Source organism: Seriola aureovittata, chromosome 18 (genome assembly GCF_021018895.1).
Source record: "Seriola aureovittata isolate HTS-2021-v1 ecotype China chromosome 18, ASM2101889v1, whole genome shotgun sequence".
Classification (NCBI taxonomy): domain Eukaryota; kingdom Metazoa; phylum Chordata; class Actinopteri; order Carangiformes; family Carangidae; genus Seriola; species Seriola aureovittata.
In genome coordinates this window covers 17,615,864-17,635,270 of record NC_079381.1, presented here as the reverse complement: position 1 = coordinate 17,635,270, position 19,407 = coordinate 17,615,864, and the positions used below count along the sequence as shown (strand labels likewise).

Here is a 19,407-nt window from a genome sequence, read left to right as displayed (position 1 = left end):
TTTGGTGGTTAGACCCTGTCGTGATGTCATCATATTGGAATGAGGGGGAAGATCCTGTGCATCATGGAGGAAATCCGCTAAAAGCCAAAACAGTCACAGTCTTCACAAAGACAGCAAGAAAAAGGTGGTAAGGATCACAGTGATGACAATTATGAACTGTTTTGGAAAATCAAGAGTTCACATCACAGTGGTTTTCATTCAAGTGAGCACATTATAGCGCAAGCATATGTAAGAAGGTATATGGTATAAACATACGTTACAAGATATAATAGCACCAGCATACATAACAGGATATACATTTTCAACTACAGTCCCAGTGATAAAGTCAGGATCTGGATGAAGCGGTATGGCTTCGGATGAGCTCCACCTAGGCGCTGGACATGAGGCCAGAAGTTCAAAGGGGAGGAGGAGGGTCACAGCAACCTGCCTGAAATGACAGCTGAAAGCAGTAGAGAGAATGGATTTAAAGTTTGACAGGAACGACATGATTGGCTGACTGAGGCTGTGGTGAAACACGATAAGTAGAACAATTACACCCACATCAGCTGATTACTTACTGTTCTATGACTTTTTAGACCTTACTTTACTAAGACCTTTTATGCTTTACTATACTATGAAGTTTTATGCTTTGCTATACTATGACATCTTTTGACATTTTTATGCCTTACTATACTAGAATGTTTTTTCAAGTTTTTATGTCTTACTATACTATGACATTTGTTATCATTTTTATGCCTTATTATGCTATGACCTTTTATGCCTTACTATACTAAAACGTTTTTTGACATTTTATGCCTTACTATACTATGAAGTTTTTTTCAAAATTTTATGCCTTACTATACTTTAACATTTTAAACATTTTTATACTATGATGTTGTTTCACATTGTCATGCCTTACTACACTATGACACTTACTTGCTACACTTATTATACTACATTGTTTTTTTTCACTTTTAAGGCCTTAATGTACCATGATGTCTTCATATCTCATTATATTATGATGTTTTTTGATGTTTTTATGCTTTCCTATACTATGATGGTTTTTTTTGCTTTTAGGGCCATATTATACCATGAAATCTTCATACCTTGCCATACTATGACGTTTTCTGATGGTTTTAATCTTATTATATTTTGTCATTCTTTCCATATTTTGCCATACTATACTATATCGTGTTTTCATATTTCTTGCTACACTATACAATGTCGTTTTTTTCACTTTTGAAGCCTTAATGTACCATGATGTCTTCATATCTCATTATATTATGATGTTTTTTGATGTTTGTATGCCTTTCTCTACTATGTGGGTTTTTTTGCTTTTAGGGCCTTATTATAGCATGACGTCTTCGTACCTTGTCATATTATGACGTTTTCTGATGGTTTTATGCTTTATCACACATTGTCATTTTTTCAATTTTTTTGCCATAGTATACTATGTCGTTTTTTCATGTTTTTTGTTATAATATACTATGTCGTTTTATTCACTTTTAAGGCTTTAATTTACCATGATGTCTTCATATCTCATTATATTATGAGGTTTTTTGATGTTTTTATGCCTTTTTACACTATGATATTTTTTGATGTTTTTATGCCTTCCTATACTATGTGGGTTTTTTTGCTTTTAGGGCCTTATTATTCCATGACGTCTTCGTACCTTGCCATATTATGATGTTTTCTAATGGTTTTATGCTTTATTATACATTGTCATTTTTTCAATTTTTTTGCCATAGTATACTATGTCGTTTTTTCATGTTTTTTGTTATGATATACTATCTCGTTTTATTCACTTTTAAGGCCTTAATGTACCATGATGTCTTCATATCTCATTATATTATGAGGTTTTTTGATGTTTTTATGCCTTTTTACACTATGATGTTTTTTGATGTTTTTATGCCTTCCTATACTATGTGGATTTTTTTGCTTTTAGGGCCTTATTATACCATGACGTCTTCGTACCTTGCCATATTATGATGTTTTCTGATGGTTTTATGCTTTATTACACATTGTCATTTTTTCAATTTTTTTGCCATACTATACTATGTCGTTTTTTCATATTTCTTGCTACACTATACTATGTTGTTTTATTCACTTTTGAGGCATTAATGTACTATTACGTCTTCATATCTAATTATATTATTAGGTTTTTTGATGTTTTTATGTCTTTTTACGCTATGATGTATTTTGATTTTTTCATGCCTTATTACACTATGATGTTTGTTGATGTTTGTATGCCTTTCTATACTATGTGGGTTTTTTTTGCTTTTAGGGCCTTATTATACCATGACATCTTCATACCTTGCCATATTATCATGTTTTCTGATGGTTTTATGCTTTATCACACATTGTCATTTTTTCAATTTTTTTGCCATAGTATACTATGTCGTTTTTTCATGTTTTTTGTTATAATATACTATGTCGTTTTTATTCACTTTTAAGGCTTTAATTTACCATGATTTCTTCCTATCTCATTATATTATGAGGTTTTTTGATGTTTTTATGCCTTTTTACACTATGATGTTTTTTGATGTTTTTATGCCTTCCTATACTATGTGGGTTTTTTTGCTTTTAGGGCCTTATTATACCATGACGTCTTCGTACCTTGCCATATTATGATGTTTTCTAATGGTTTTATGCTTTATTATACATTGTCATTTTTTCATTTTTTTGCCATAGTATACTATGTCGTTTTTTCATGTTTTTTGTCATGATATACTATCTCGTTTTATTCACTTTTAATGCCTTAATGTACCATGATGTCTTCATATCTCATTATATTATGAGGTTTTTTGATGTTTTAATGCCTTTTTACACTATGATGTTTTTTGATGTTTTTATGCCTTCCTATACTATGTGGATTTTTTTGCTTTTAGGGCCTTATTATACCATGACGTCTTCGTACCTTGCCATATTATGATGTTTTCTGATGGTTTTATGCTTTATTACACATTGTCATTTTTTCAATTTTTTTGCCATACTATACTATGTCGTTTTTTCATATTTCTTGCTACACTATACTATGTTGTTTTATTCACTTTTGAGGCATTAATGTACTATTACGTCTCCATATCTAATTATATTATTAGGTTTTTTGATGTTTTTATGTCTTTTTACGCTATGATGTATTTTGATTTTTTTATGCCTTATTACACTATGATGTTTGTTGATGTTTGTATGCCTTTCTATACTATGTGGGTTTTTTTTGCTTTTAGGGCCTTATTATACCATGACATCTTCATACCTTGCCATATTATCACGTTTTCTGATGGTTTTATGCTTTATCACACATTGTCATTTTTTCAATTTTTTTGCCATAGTATACTATGTCGTTTTTTCATGTTTTTTGTTATAATATACTATGTCGTTTTTATTCACTTTTAAGGCTTTAATTTACCATGATTTCTTCCTATCTCATTATATTATGAGGTTTTTTGATGTTTTTATGCCTTTTTACACTATGATGTTTTTTGATGTTTTTATGCCTTCCTATACTATGTGGGTTTTTTTGCTTTTAGGGCCTTATTATACCATGACGTCTTCGTACCTTGCCATATTATGATGTTTTCTAATGGTTTTATGCTTTATTATACATTGTCATTTTTTCAATTTTTTTGCCATAGTATACTATGTCGTTTTTTCATGTTTTTTGTTATGATATACTATCTCGTTTTATTCACTTTTAAGGCCTTAATGTACCATGATGTCTTCATATCTCATTATATTATGAGGTTTTTTGATGTTTTAATGCCTTTTTACACTATGATGTTTTTTGATGTTTTTATGCCTTCCTATACTATGTGGATTTTTTTGCTTTTAGGGCCTTATTATACCATGACGTCTTCGTACCTTGCCATATTATGATGTTTTCTGATGGTTTTATGCTTTATTACACATTGTCATTTTTTCAATTTTTTTGCCATACTATACTATGTCGTTTTTTCATATTTCTTGCTACACTATACTATGTTGTTTTATTCACTTTTGAGGCATTAATGTACTATGACGTCTTCATATCTAATTATATTATTAGGTTTTTTGATGTTTTTATGTCTTTTTACGCTATGATGTATTTTGATTTTTTTATGCCTTATTACACTATGATGTTTGTTGATGTTTGTATGCCTTTCTATACTATGTGGGTTTTTTTTGCTTTTAGGGCCTTATTATACCATGACATCTTCATACCTTGCCATATTATCACGTTTTCTGATGGTTTTATGCTTTATCACACATTGTCATTTTTTCAATTTTTTTGCCATAGTATACTATGTCGTTTTTTCATGTTTTTTGTTATAATATACTATGTCGTTTTATTCACTTTTAAGGCTTTAATTTACCATGATTTCTTCCTATCTCATTATATTATGAGGTTTTTTGATGTTTTTATGCCTTTTTACACTATGATGTTTTTTGATGTTTTTATGCCTTCCTATACTATGTGGGTTTTTTTGCTTTTAGGGCCTTATTATACCATGACGTCTTCGTACCTTGCCATATTATGACGTTTTGTGATGGTTTTATGCTATATCACACATTGTCATTTTTTCAATTTTTTTGCCATAGTATACTATGTCGTTTTTTCATGTTTTTTGTTATAATCTACTATGTCGTTTTATTCACTTTTAAGGCCTTAATGTACCATGATGTCTTCATATCTCATTATATTATGATGTTTTTTCATGTTTTTATGCCTTCCTATACTTTGTGGGTTTTTTTGCTTTTAGGGCCTTATTAAACCATGACGTCTTCGTAACTTGCCATATTATGATGTTTTCTGATGGTTTTATGCTTTATTACACATTGTCATTTTTTCAATTTTTTTGCCATAGTATACTATGTCGTTTTTTCATGTTTTTTGTTATAATATACTATGTCGTTTCATTCACTTTTAGGGCCTTAATGTACTATGATGTCTTCATATCTCATTATATTATGAGGTTTTTTGATGTTTTTATGCCTTTTTGCACTATGATGTTTTTTGATGTTTTTATGCCTTATTACACTATGATGTTTTTTGATGTTTGTATGCCTTTCTATACTATGTGGGGTTTTTTGCTTTTAGGGCCTTATTATACCATGACGTCTTCGTACCTTGCCATATTATGACGTTTTCTGATGGTTTTATGCTTTATTACACATTGTCATCTTTTCAATTTTTTTGCCATACTATACTATGTCGTTTTTTCATATTTCTTGCTACACTATACTATGTTGTTTTATTCACTTTTGAGGCATTAATGTACTATGACGTCTTCATATCTAATTATATTATTAGGTTTTTTGATGTTTTTATGTCTTTTTACGCTATGATGTATTTTGATTTTTTTATGCCTTATTACACTATGATGTTTGTTGATGTTTGTATGCCTTTCTATACTATGTGGGTTTTTTTTGCTTTTAGGGCCTTATTATACCATGACATCTTCATACCTTGCCATATTATCACGTTTTCTGATGGTTTTATGCTTTATCACACATTGTCATTTTTTCAATTTTTTTGCCATAGTATACTATGTCGTTTTTTCATGTTTTTTGTTATAATATATTATGTTGTTTTATTCACTTTTAAGACCTTAATGTACCATGATGTCTTCATATCTCATTATATTATGAGTTTTTTTGATGTTTTTATGCCTTTTTACACTATGATGTTTTTTGATGTTTTTATGCCTTATTATACTATGATGTTTTTTGATGTTTGTATGCCTTTCTATACTATGTGGGTTTTTTTGCTTTTAGGGCCTTATTATACCATGAGGTCTTCGTACCTTGCCATATTATGATGTTTTCTGATGGTTTTATGCTTTATTACACATTGTCATTTTTTCAATTTTTTTGCCATAGTATACTATGTCGTTTTTTCATGTTTTTTGTTATAATATACTATGTCGTTTTATTCACTTTTAAGGCCTTAATGTACCATGATGTCTTCATATCTCATTATATTATGATGTTTTTGATGTTTTTATGCCTTCCTATACTATGTGGGTTTTTTTGCTTTTAGGGCCTTATTATACCATGACGTCTTCGTAACTTGCCATATTATGATGTTTTCTGATGGTTTTATGCTTTATTACACATTGTCATTTTTTCAGTTTTTTTGCCATAGTATACTATGTCGTTTTTTCATGTTTTTTGTTATGATATACTATCTTGTTTTATTCACTTTTAAGGACTTAATGTACCATGATGTCTTCATATCTCATTATATTATGATGTTTTTTGATGTTTTTATGCCTTTTTACACTATGATGTTTTTCGATGTTTGTATGCCTTTCTCTACTATGTGGGTTTTTTTGCTTTTAGGGCCTTATTATAGCATGACGTCTTCGTACCTTGTCATATTATGACGTTTTCTGATGGTTTCATGCTTTATCACACATTGTCATTTTTTCAATTTTTTTATGTCGTTTTTTCATGTTTTTTCTTATAATATACTATGTCGTTTTATTCACTTTTAAGGCTTTAATTTACCATGAAGTCTTCATATCTCATTATATTATGAGGTTTTTTGATGTTTTTATGCGTTTTTACACTATGATGTTTTTTTATGTTTTTATGCTTTATCATACTATGATGTTTTTTGATGTTTGTATGCCTTTTTACACTATGATGTTTTTTGATGTTTTTATGCCTTTCTATACTCTGTGGGTTTTTTTGCTTTAAGGGCCCTATTATAGCACGACGTCTTCATACCTTGCTATACTATGACGTTTTCTGATGGTTTTATGCTTTATTATACTTTGTAATTTTTTCAATTTTTTGCCATAGTATACTATGTCGTTTTTTAACATTTTTATGCCTTACTATACTGTTATGTTTTATGCCTTAATAGACTTTGACGCTTTTTCAAATTTTTATGCCTTACTATACTATGGCATGTTTTGGAGGGGTGGTGTGGTTGTTGCGTCCCTACCAATGTTGTGACCAACCCTATCCTCTTCAAACTGCTGTAGTTTTCACAAAGAAAACACATATGTGTTTTTAAAAAGCCTCATTTGTGGCTAACATTTATTAGAGATTCTAACTATAAGTAAAACTAATGGGCAAGTTATGTATTTTGATAATTGTTTAATTGTCGTTAGAGCCATTTTTTCAATACATTCTTAAACGTGAGGATTGACTCTTTACTTGATTAGTCAGGAAAATAAATGTTAGATCAATCTATAATGAAAATAATAGTTTCAGCCCTATTGGTTATTATATTCACTGGATAATGTGTTTGGCCCAGCAGTCTCCTCACCTCTTCCTCTATCTTTGTAACATCACTAATCCTGCGTACTGCTGCCACTTTACATTCAGTGTCTTTCCTCCAGAAATAAAGGTGCTTTGCCACACGATATAAACTCTGTGTACAACACTAAAAAATATGGACCTCTATAACAGAAGTGTTGCCGCAGGTTCTGGCCAGATGGATGTATCACAGAGGAGGATTTCGGGACCGCTCCAGATGAGCTGACAGAGCAGCCAAGAAGACAAACATTTAAATTGCAAAGCAAAGAGTGTGCTGGAGCTGATTTGTAAATAAACACTAACAAAAAAAAAAGAAAAAAGAAAAAGAACGAAAACCTCAGCAGCAAATGAGCAGCAAACTGTCTGTTTATTTATACAATCAGATTAAAAAAAACACTACGACTGCTTTAAGATATCACAGTGACAGAGAAACAGAACCATAAATTAAACAGTACAAATTAGACTGTAATTATTTTTAACATGAAGGAAAGGGTCGTGTAAACATTAGTGCTGTGGATATGCTATCATAAGCTTTTTATTCATGCATTTGATACCTTGAACAGCATATGAATTAATATCAAGAATGCTGTAGTTTAATGCCTCAGAGGTTACTTAACATAACAGTTCTCTCCTCAGCAGTTAGCATTTCAACACTGACCTTGAAGCAAACAAAGGTGAAAAAAAAACTAGGAAAATACTGTACCATACGATATTTACACAACACATTGAGATAAACAACAGGGCAAGATCTAAAGGCATTTTAGCAAATTATTTTAAGGCAAGAAAACTACTTAAAACTCCAAATAGTCCCTGAACCAAGTGAACACTTTATTTTACAGTTTTGATATGAGACTTTAAAAAAACAGGAATGCGAATGTCTCTTTGAAATATGTTAAATTACAAGAAATTTTACTAATGCTGTGCTCACAAAGAAGTGGTTTAACACTGAACAATGCCCTCACAGACGAATGCAAAGTGTACAAAGTCAAGTGAAATTCGAAACAATGTGGGAATGATCAAGGTACACACATACAGACGATCGACACAACTAATGCTACAAAAAGGAAGTGTGCAAATCAATATCTGTAATAAAATAAGTCATTAGTGTTAATTTTGACTCGTTTGCCATTAAGTCACCACACAAACTAAGCATTTAGAGTATTCCAAACAGTTCTTAACTTAGAAAAAAAAAAAACAACTCTGACCAACTTGGGTTAGTGATGTGAGGTCCTGCATTGCAGTTAGTCTACATCCACTTCCACAGATTCCCTGAAGGACAGACCTAGTACATTACTAGCCCTCAAAGGCTTTTGAGGCCACTGAAATACTTTCTTTCCCTCTCAATCCATCAATGTGCATTTATACTGTTTCTGCTCAACAACGTTTACAAAGAGCTCCATAAATTTCAGAGTGCATACTATAATAGACCCCTCACTAAAGAGGCCCTTTAATTGTCGGGACACACTTCATTATAGCTGGAGACATCCATTTTCAAAGAGCCTAACAGGAAAATTTGAAATACATCAGTAGTACAGTCATTTGGCGACAAGCGCTATAGCTTCTCAATTTCCTGTTTTGGATTATAGTGTTCAGAAGCAGTGTGAGGCAAACCGAATCACTGCAGAGCTCTCCTGACTGCCAGCTGTACAAAGCTGATTGAATTATGACGCCGAGCCCACCATTTTAAACTAAGTTGTAGACTTCCAGGTTCTCATGCAAGATGTGGTCCTTCACCGCACGGAAGACAAATCGAATGTTGTCTGTGTCTGTGGCACAGGTGAAGTGGGAGTAGATGATTTTTTTTTCGTTTGGATTAAGACTCACAAACATGTCTAAGATGAATTCTTTTCCTGCTTTGACATCCCGCTGGGGACCTGGTAGAAAGAGACAGAGGGCAAAAACAGCACATGAAAGTCACCAGAGCATTTCAGCAGTTACATAAAAGCTCAAGAATAAAAGAACTGTAATATATAATGGTTGCAAAGCACTTAAGGGATACTATGTAACTCTTAAAAATAGACATAACATAATCTTCCTCTTATAAATGAAAAGTTGAATTCATAAGCAATAAAACTCACCCTTCATCAATTTAAGACATGCTGCTACAGTTTCAAAGCCAATTCATGGCTTTGGCATAAAAAACAAACAAACAAAAAAAACAGGACATTGTTTTATGTACTGTATGGATGTATGTACTGTGTTACTTGGTCCTGTTCTTGTTAAGCAGTCGCACACACTTTTTTTTTTTGTGATTCTTTGTTGTTGTGTAGCCAAATACATCAAATACACCCCTCTTCCTGCTTTCAGGAGTTTGGCATCTTGTTTTCTGGTGAATGATTCTCCATTCGCAGGCCCTTGTTGATTCGAGTGTGCATGTAGTCGTGCCAACATGAGCCACTGTAAACTACTGGGCATACTAGATCAAGAGAGGCTGTAGCAGCAAAACCATGTGGTGTGTTGAATGAAGCAAACAACAGAAACATCATCATGCTCAGCTGCATTTTTTTTTTTTAATCATTTTTGCCCAGAATGAACTAGTTCCTCTTACCATCATATTCAGGGAAGTAGTCGACCAAATGTGAATACATGATTTTCTCCTCAAGTAAATCGATCTTGTTGAGGAACAAGATGACTGAGGAGTCTTTGAACCACTTGTAGGTGATGATCGTCCGGAATAAGGCCATGCTTTCCTCCATTCGATTCTATGGAAAAATCACAAGACACAGACATCTCAGCGGGAGCAGAAATATGAAATCAGACGTAGTGTTTGAAAGCAGTACTTCAGCAGTGATTGCCTGTGTGAGCAAATTCAATTGGCTGTAATCTCATCAAGCGAACAAGCCTTGCTGAGAGCTGCACTTTTGCTGAACAGAGCGACTAAAGAGCTCCCCCTGCAGGTGAACTGCATGCACTGCCAGAAAGGAGGGTTATGATGAGGTTTGTCATTGTTACCAGAAAGAGAGAGAGAGAGTGAGCAAGAGAGAGAGAGAGAAAGAAATAGAAATACAGACAGAGAGAGAGAGGGAGAAACTAGACTAGTGTTGGACTCTGTGGAGATCTGGGTCATCTCCACCTCAAAGGTTTGGCTTTAAACAAAAGAAACATTGTCCCTTTGTATTTCTCCCAGTGATTTATTTTTGCTTATCCCAAAGTGAGCCCATTTCTTTCCCATGTACAGACTAACGACACATATAGCAAGAGCTTATCTTGTGCGTGTAGCAGAATATTTTGTAGGTAGCAGCCCTCATTTTACCTCATTGGCAGACTCAACAAGGACCTGATCATACTCGCTGAGCGCCACCAGGAACATGATAGAGGTGACGTTCTCGAAACAGTGAATCCACTTCCTCCTCTCTGATCGCTGGCCACCCACATCCACCATCCTACAGCCACAGGATTATGCCATCATTAAAAAGAAAAAATCATATTACCCACTCACAGACAGTTTTATTCTACAAATTGTGAGGCTGAGCTAATTTAATAATAAGGATAATATAACAGGAAACGTTTGAGAGTTGATTATAAGTAATTTAGACATGATGACTAAACAGGACAGTGTAATAAGTTCAAAAGGTTGTATCTGCTAAGTTAACTGTACTGCAGCATTTGAAGAAAAAGTAAAGACAACATTTAGGCTCAATCTCAATATTACAATAACTTCAAATAAAATTTAAATGATATCTGTCTTAATATCACTATATCACCACATTGCCCTAAAATTCATGTGTGCTAAGTGTTGAGGGGCTTTAATGCTTTTATTACATCCCCATGACAACCAGAACCGTCAGCATTTGTCTTTATGGCGTGAGGATTAAATTCAGGGAACAGAAACTTTCACTTCCCCAAAATATCTGCTAGTTTCAGAAGGACACATTTCACTTCCAAAACCAGCTTAATTTGACGTCGCTGATGAGTGATATGAAACTACTTTATAAATGGGCAGAATAAGACCTTGGACTGTAGACAGTTAATAGTTAAATGAGGTCCAGCTGTGCTCAAACAAGACTAAGACTAACAAGACATAATGGCTTCCAACTTGTGACTGGTTCCACAACAATGCAGTTTAGTCTTGTCAGAGGACACAGGAAGAAAAGAAGAGAGTCTACAGCCAAGCTAGCTGCTGTGTGTTGCTGTACCTGGGCAGAGTGGTGCTTTAAGTGAAATGCTAACATCTACATGCTAACATGGTCACAATGACAATGCTAACATGCTGATTTTTATGTTTTGGGGGTTTTTTGCAGGTCATTAAACCAAAAGGAGCATGCATGACTGTTGGCTGTTGACATATTTCAGTCTGGACCAAAGTGGTAGACCGACGTTGCCATCCATAGAACCATACTGCTATAAACACATGTGGGTGTTATTGTAAACTATGCTGTTAAAACTCTCATTTTAGGTTGGGCAATGTGACAGTGCATAGGGGAGAGACTTAACTATATTAGATATACCAACATATACAGTATATCCTCTTATTATCTCTGGGGGTATTAGGTAATTGTGGGCAATGTTGCTCAATCACTGAGAAGGACAGTTTGAGTTATTGTACTTATTTGTGTAGTTCACTGGATTGGCTAAGATCAGACACTCCCATCTGGTAATTTCATTTATAAACAATTAGTGAAGTGAACTTCCAGAAAATATATCATGAGAGAAACTAAACTGATCCAATTGTGATACTAAACTACACAAAACAGCACCATTGTCAACTGTATATTTGCCTGTCCTACTCCCAAGTACTTTTTCACTCTTTATGCCTCGCCTGCAATAAAACCACTACAACATAAAATATAAGAAAATAAACAACAGCATGAACACTCACCTGAACACCACATTCTCCAGGTCAAAGGGGTATTCTATAATACCTGTTGTGGGCACCCTGACCCTCAAGACATCCTGCTGGGTTGGCAGATAAGCAGTATCTGCGATTCGATCCAAGTCATTCAGATAGCTGGTAACACAGGATGACAATGCACAGTGGAGTAAATGAAAACAAAACCAGTCAGATAGATATGAAAGCAGCACAGGACACATTTATAGTAAAATATTGAAGTCATAGATGTTTCTGTTTCAGCCACTTCACTTTAATCAGTTATTTAGTCCTTTTAAGCCTTTTGTCAACAACCTTAAATGGAATAACCACTGAACTCAACCCTTCTGGAGTGTATTAAACAGACAATTGGCAGATGATACAGTGGAAACTATTTGGCAAAGGAGGAGTTATTCGTCTCTGTTTACACTCACTATTTGGTTGAGTCTGAGAGCTGGTATTCCCTCTTCCGATTGTAACATTCCTGAATCCCTGGATCACTCCACAGGCTCTTGATGGCATCCGCATATGGGTTTGTTAATGTTGTTACTTTCTCCACATCAACCCCACTCACAATACCGGCGTTGGCCTGAACAACAACAACCAAATGACACACTGAAATGAATAATTAAATAACTACAGAGTGCTTTACAGGAACATGATCTAATGTTTGTGATCTTGTGCATTGTTTTTGTAGCATTATGAAACCTGTACGCTCACACATACGCTTACAGTGTGCAAAAATCACTTACATCCACAGCCACATCTTTTCAATTTGACAAGTCATAAGTGGTAAAGCTTAAAACAGAATAGAGAACCTGATTGGTACTACTAATCTTAGAAATGATCAAGCGGAGTCCAATACCTGATTTAAACACTGTGTGATTAGAAAGTAGGAAAGTCTGCCTCCGTAATAAGTAAGCTAATGTGGCAATTTGATATTTAGGAGACTGACCAACAGCCTGAAGTTAGGTTGTCTACACGTGATCAGTAGAATTGTCCGGCTTGAGCCATTGTTGTGCCTATGATGAGAGATAATTTTTAGACTAAAGCTGCAATGATTTAATGATTAATCAATTAGTCCATCGACAGGTAATTATTGAAGTCCTTTTCTGTGGCTTTAGACAGTTAGTCAGACAAACAAGTTATCACCTTGGGTTGTAGGAAATCATGATGGTTTTTGATCTTTTATTTTTTTATTTATTTTTATTGTTTTCTGGCTTTTTGTGCCTTTATTGATAGTGCAGTAGAGAGAGACAGGAAATGGGGAGGCAGAGAGAGTGGGAATGACATGCAGCTAAGGGCTGTCCGATGTGGGACTCGAACCGGGGCCGACTGCAGCGAGGACTGTAGCCTCTACACATGGGGCGGATGCTCATCCAACTGAGCTACTCGACGCCCCTTTGATCTTTTATTGACCAAATGATAAATCGACAGATCCATCGACTATGATAATTATCAGTTGCAGCCCTAATGAAAACTCTTGCTGGCTACTCAACGTAAAATAATTACACCACGAAATGATGTGGGACCCCTCACTCTGTTACAAAAACCATGGTCAGAGTATCTCAAACCAAGAGATTTTACTCAAGCTGCCTTTGTGTCCTGCAGTAATTACCGACTGTAACCTCCACAGTAAGCTGACAGCGGATGTAGCAACAAGAGCACTGCTGTTCACCCTCAGTGTATATAGTCTTTTTCCCTTTCATATGCATTCACTGACACAAAGACTTAAAGCACAAAGGCTTCTATGTGTCCCGGGTCATCCTGGATTTTGGTTTGTGGATTGATGTCCTATGTCTTCTCAGAACTCTTAATCTCTATCACACCCTTACTGCCCTAATTTGTGTCTGATTAATAATAAATATTTCCCTGACTGCATATCCCTTGGGGTCCCACAGTGCAGCAGTTCATCCAGAAAACACTCAAGTCTGTTTGCTCTCATCTGCTGCTGCTTGGGACACTGGGATAATCACATGGGAGGAGTATCATTGCCTCCAATAAACAGCCTTATTGTACACAGAGCTACGACATACTGAAACTGTAATTTTGTTGATGGGCAGCTGTGTTTGATGATCTGATGGTTTCTTCCATTGCTACAGAGATAAAGGGGATATTATGACCATGATACGAATGTCTAGGAGCTTCCTTACTAAGGTAAATTCCAGTGTTATGTAATACATCTGTACACACTGTAAATGGGCTTAACCAGTTTATAACATCACTGTTAACTCCAAAGTAACCAATAACATCTGACGAGCTGTTTGCTGAGTCACATCTCTACACATATTGTAGGAATAGTAAGTAATTTTCCTGTTATGTCTGGCTGACTAAAATTTCTAACAGAGATTGTATGTGTTCAAAATGCCACGGGAGTTTATTTTTAGTTACTTTTTTATATTTCTGGGGAAAGCCATATTCTCTGAAGCCTTTGCCTTCTTTTTTCTTGCACATTTTAAGACTGATTTCATGGCTCCCGCTTCACTGCTTTCATGTTCCCACTCTTTGGAGAAACGATGGGAGAAATTTGAAGGAAACTGCTGTGCCAGCATCTGTTGTTCTTTCTCTTTTTTTTTCTTACCCCTTTTCTCTCCAATCTGTTCACTCCGAAAAATCAATCCGAAAAATTAACAATTCACTAAAAGCTCACTCTTACATCCAACCGACTGACTGTTTGCTGAGCCCCACCTCCATCAGTTATTGTTGTCACACCTGTCTGTTTTTTCTTCATCATTTTCAAAACAATGGGACCTTGTGTTCAGACAGAGGTAGGAAAAAGCAGGTCGATCAGCTGTCGCTAACCGCCTAATTAAGCTTATTTAACTCCACGTGTGGGCTGAAAACATCGTCTCCACCGATTTTTGTTTCCAGCTGATTTCTTTTTGATATGAGAACAGTGTAAAAAGGCTCCTAATATGAAACTGATGGCCAAACACTCAATATTATGCTTAAAGTCTGAGGCTATAGCTAATAGGTCCTAGGCAAAGATTTAGTATCCTCATCATCCACATAGAAGAGATGTAAATAAAGAAACAGTATTTTTCTTGTATTAGTGCAGAGCCATACAATTATTATAGGGAAAATATCCAGCTGTTCTTTTGTTTAGTATTATCATTTGGCTGCTGAGCTTTCATTCTTGAACAAGCAAGACATTGGTCATGTTTATGGTTTATTATTTGTATTTTCAAACATGTGGCACTTGTGACATTATAAAAGAGACAGCTTTTAGGATGAGCGCGCTGTTGCTGTTCAGGAGAGGGGTTTAGTGAATGGTCACCCTCTGGCCCACAAACGCTCTGCACTAATATCTGCATGCTCAGTGACATGCTGTTATTTTCTGAGGTTCCACACAACTTCATCCTCACTGGTGACAAGACGGAAAAAAAAAGTAACCCACATCCTGACTCAGACTTGGCTAATGCAGCACTCTTCTCATCTGGGTCTCATCCTTACTTAGAACTATTACTAATGTAGCATATTTGTGTGATTAATAAGCTCCTGCTGTTGGTATGACAGGGACAGACTCCTGTATGATTAACAGGGAATTCTCTGTCTCCTTCCCCTTTTGTTTCTTTTTGGCTCAGGAGTACCTGTCTGTACATGCCTGCAGTGTAACATCATGTGTACTTTCCAAAACGACAGCCTGCTCTGTAAGTAGGCAAAACTTTCTGGCAGCTGGATTGCGAATCTAAACACTGTTGCAAATTACCAGAAGTACTTTACCCTGAACACACAGTAATACACACTGCAGGCTCTGTCGATGCCGGAGCTAAAACCTTGCACACGCTTCTGTGGGAGTGTGTGTGGTAAAAACCTCTTCCTCAATCTGTCTGTGTAAAGCATAAAAACAAAAGGAGAAAGAAACAATAGTCTGGTCTACCTTATTGTGTTCATACTTGTAGGGGATCTGTAATGTGTTCATGGCCTGGATCATGGCCTGCATGGCGGTGAAAATGTTCTGGTAGACCAGCCTGGTGAAGCCTCTCTTGTCCTCCTCAGAGTATCCGCGGCCATGGATGATCCTCATCTGCTTAATGAAAGTGCTCTTCCCACTTTCACCAGTTCCTGGCCATCAACAGATACATAACATGCATAACAACATGCATAACAACACACATGCATACACTTAAACAATAAGGCTGGCATTATGCTATTTTTTTAATTATCAATAAAACCCATCTGTCAAAACGTCCCTACACTGTCTGTGCCTCTCAGCCCCAGGCTCATTGGTTCCTACTGAGGACATACATTTTTACAAACAGCTCACAAATGTATAGCTTCCTTTTCAAAAGAGAAGTTACTCAATCATCAGTAGTTGTATAGTTGTTGGGGACTATTTTCGCCATGGATTCATTTGAATTTGGTGTGTCAGCATTTAGGGCAGAAGCCCTACCTACCTACCGACCTAGTGTTTCTGTGGATGGCAATGTCAGTCTGTCAGTCCACCACTTTGGTCCAGACTGAAATACCACTACAACTATTGGGAGAAAGTTTGTACAGACGGTCATGTTCCCTTTTGGGATGAATTTTAATCACTTTGGTGATCCATTGACTTTTCATCAGGTAAAACTGTCACTTTGACCAATACTTTGCTTCATGACCAAAAACCTGCAAAACGAATGACATTCACATCTACCTCAGTTGTACTTAGTGTTTAGTGCAAACTGACAAGTACAACATATTGTAGCTGCTAAACATCAGCATCACCACTGCAAGCATGTTAGCATGCTGATGTTAGCATGTAGCTCTAAACACAATATATAGCCACTGGCATGGCTGTAGACTCTTAGTCTTGTTGGACAACAGTAGAGGTCTCTGTCTCACATGAATAAGCTATATAAAGCTTTCACTACACAGACAATACTTGTCATCAGGATCAATTTATTTTTAGTTTTAATTTCTTCATGGAATTTGTTCACAATATAAAATATAGCATGTCACCAGCCTTATCCCTTAACTCTGTGTGTTGTCAGACAAACAAAAGCAGAGGCAACAGGTTTTGATTATATGGTGTTTGAAGCACTTCCATGTCTCACTCTTATGCAATCTTGAACTTAAATTAATTACCATTGTCTGGGTTGTATCTTGTTTTGAGGCCTTATGGGTCTTGTGTTTATTCTCAGTCAGTTTTTACGAACAGTTTTTTGTCGTCTCACAACTGACTGTGTGTATGTCTGAAAACAAGAAGAAGTTGCAGCATTTCCCCCTGCAGATGACAACGCTACAAAGCTTTCCAGCCAGTTAAAATGAAACAATGACATTTCAGCATGGACTAGTTGATAGTAGCCTGCACTACTCTAATCTCAGCCTCACTAAAATATATATTATATTAAATGCTAGGTAGGATCATTCAGCATGATACAAAAAATGCACAAATGTATTAGTGTAAGATTTCTTTAAAATACGCAGTCATTGTTTTGTCAGTGCTGTAGCTACACATCTGACTTTTGAACCTGAAAGGTTGGTTACACATTCATCAGGGAGTCAGTCATTTTTGAAAGCAGGATAACCACAAACAGCGTGACTGCCTCACACCTTAGACTTACTCACAGCATTGCTGATGCATCATTTGTCAAGTAACATAAATGTAACATGTGTCCTCCCAAGATGACGCAGCAATCATTTATTCATCTGCCAGATGGGACTAATGTGTGTCTTCTCTGTTTGTTATAATCAGTGGTGCAAGCACATTTACTGTAGCTGAGTACAGTTTTGAGCAGCAGTTTGATTATTAGCATTATTAGCATATTAGCATTATTAATTATATGTTTATGCATTAATATGTAAGAAGCATTTTGCTTTTGTCAAGCTAAAACTAAATTTAACCTAACAACTAAGTACATGAACTAAACTACTGTACTTAAGACCAGTTTGGAGCTACTTGTATTTTACTTGACTATTTCCATTTTATGCTACATTATACTTCACTACATTTCAGAGGGAAATATTGTGCATTTACTCCACTACATTTTTAACAGTGTACTTTTCAGATCAATATTTTACATGAAAAAAACAACAGATGTTTGTTTCCTCTCCCAATAATCATCTTGCAGCCCCACCCCCATATTGGGAACCACTGGACTAAGCTAACTGTATATAAAGTAGTTAAAACTGGCTCCACATCAAGCAGCTACAACAACAAAATGCTGCTTACACGCTGATACATCAGTATAAACAGTCTGATACTGTACTACACAGCGAAGTAGTCAAAGAGGATGTTTTGATTTTGAATGATAACTTTTACTTTTTTATAAAATTTTGCTGATAATACTTCTGTTTTGTTGTTCTTACAGTTAATGTTTTAATGTTTTTTGAGTTGGTAATACAGTACTTCAGTACAGTTTTTGAGTACTTTAGATACTCAAGTAGTTAAAATATTCTGCTACTTTGCAGAGGAAAATTTACATATTGGGATAAATTAACTCATTGGGATTTCACATATAAAACATGTATTTTTACTTTAAATTTTGAATAAAATTGTAAAGGAGTATTTTTACAGTGGGATACTTCTGCTTTTACGTAAGTACAAGATGTAAATACTTGTTCCAGTACTGTTACTGTACAGACCCCAGAAGTGATACAGAGAGGAGTTATTTTTTGTCTCTTACCGAGAAGTAGGAGCTTGAATTCCCGGCGGGCGTCCTTCTTGTCCCGGCGGAGCTGCCTCTCAATCTCATCGTTGATCCTGCGAGCCTCTTTGGCCTCCGGGCTGAGGCAGCAAGCTCCCACGGAGCTCAGAATCATAACTCCTGGATAGCACTTCACCTTAAGGAGCACAGACACATACATAGTGTTAGTTCTACAGGAAAATATAAAAAAAGCCCCGATATCCTGAAGTCAGTGTATATTTTGGTGAACCCCTCCACAGTCCCCACAGCCTGAGCTAAAACTGTTCCCCTGAGCTGGAAAAAAGGTTTAACAAATGTAAATTTGAGGAAGTAAAGCAGTTACTCTCAAGGCTGTTTGTATTACCTTTATCCTCTCTTGAGAAGAGGAAATTAACTTTGTGCAACAACTTAAGAAGACTGAAGTAGCGAGTCTTTTACCCCTGGTGGCTGAGCTCCGGGCGTGGTGGGCTGAATATGGCGGAGTTTTACATGATAGTGCTACAGAATGATAGAAATACGGCAAAAGTTATTCCCCTTTAAATAAAAAAAAAAAGGCTTGTTGTGCCACCGTTTCTGTCTCCGCTGTAGGTGAAGCTCGGTGTTATCCTCCTCAGCGTCCGGTTTTGTTTGTCCTGGGTGAAAAACCAACAGTGAACCATGTGACGGAAGGCTGTGCTCTGATGGGAAACCGTGTGGGCTTTCACTATTACATTATGGGAACAAATTTCCGGTGTTAACTAGTAAACTACGGATGCATGTGACAGT

At 35.7% G+C, this 19,407-nt stretch overlaps 1 protein-coding gene across 2 annotated transcripts; it reads right to left on the bottom strand.

The window, feature by feature from the left end:
• Positions 1 to 7,575: 7,575 nt before the first annotated feature.
• Positions 7,576 to 19,364, bottom strand: LOC130186073 (guanine nucleotide-binding protein G(q) subunit alpha-like). Of its 2 annotated transcripts, none has more exons than XM_056402798.1 (8): positions 19,007 to 19,364; positions 18,643 to 18,799; positions 15,915 to 16,099; positions 12,469 to 12,623; positions 12,047 to 12,175; positions 10,481 to 10,610; positions 9,776 to 9,929; positions 7,576 to 9,101 (listed from the first exon to the last, which is right to left on the bottom strand). In XM_056402798.1, the coding sequence occupies exons 2-8, from the start codon at positions 18,776 to 18,778 to the stop codon at positions 8,911 to 8,913; spliced, it is 1,080 nt and encodes a 359-aa protein (XP_056258773.1). In that variant the 5' UTR covers positions 18,779 to 18,799; positions 19,007 to 19,364; the 3' UTR covers positions 7,576 to 8,910. The 2 variants fall into 2 exon arrangements, with proteins under 2 accessions (XP_056258773.1, XP_056258774.1); XM_056402799.1 differs by having other exon boundaries at positions 19,081 to 19,363.
• Positions 19,365 to 19,407: the final 43 nt, after the last annotated feature.

Bases quoted from the DNA above. Each gene is read 5' to 3' on its own strand.
- LOC130186073 (XM_056402798.1), bottom strand. From the start codon at position 18,778: ATGATTCTGAGCTCCGTGGGAGCTTGCTGCCTCAGCCCGGAGGCCAAA. The intron at 12,624-15,914 runs GTAGACCAGACT...GTTGTTGTTCAG, and splicing joins ACAAGTATGAACACAATAAG to GCCAACGCCGGTATTGTGAG. The intron at 10,611-12,046 runs GTGAGTGTTCAT...CTGTGGCTGTAG, and splicing joins CTGGAGAATGTGGTGTTCAG to GATGGTGGATGTGGGTGGCC.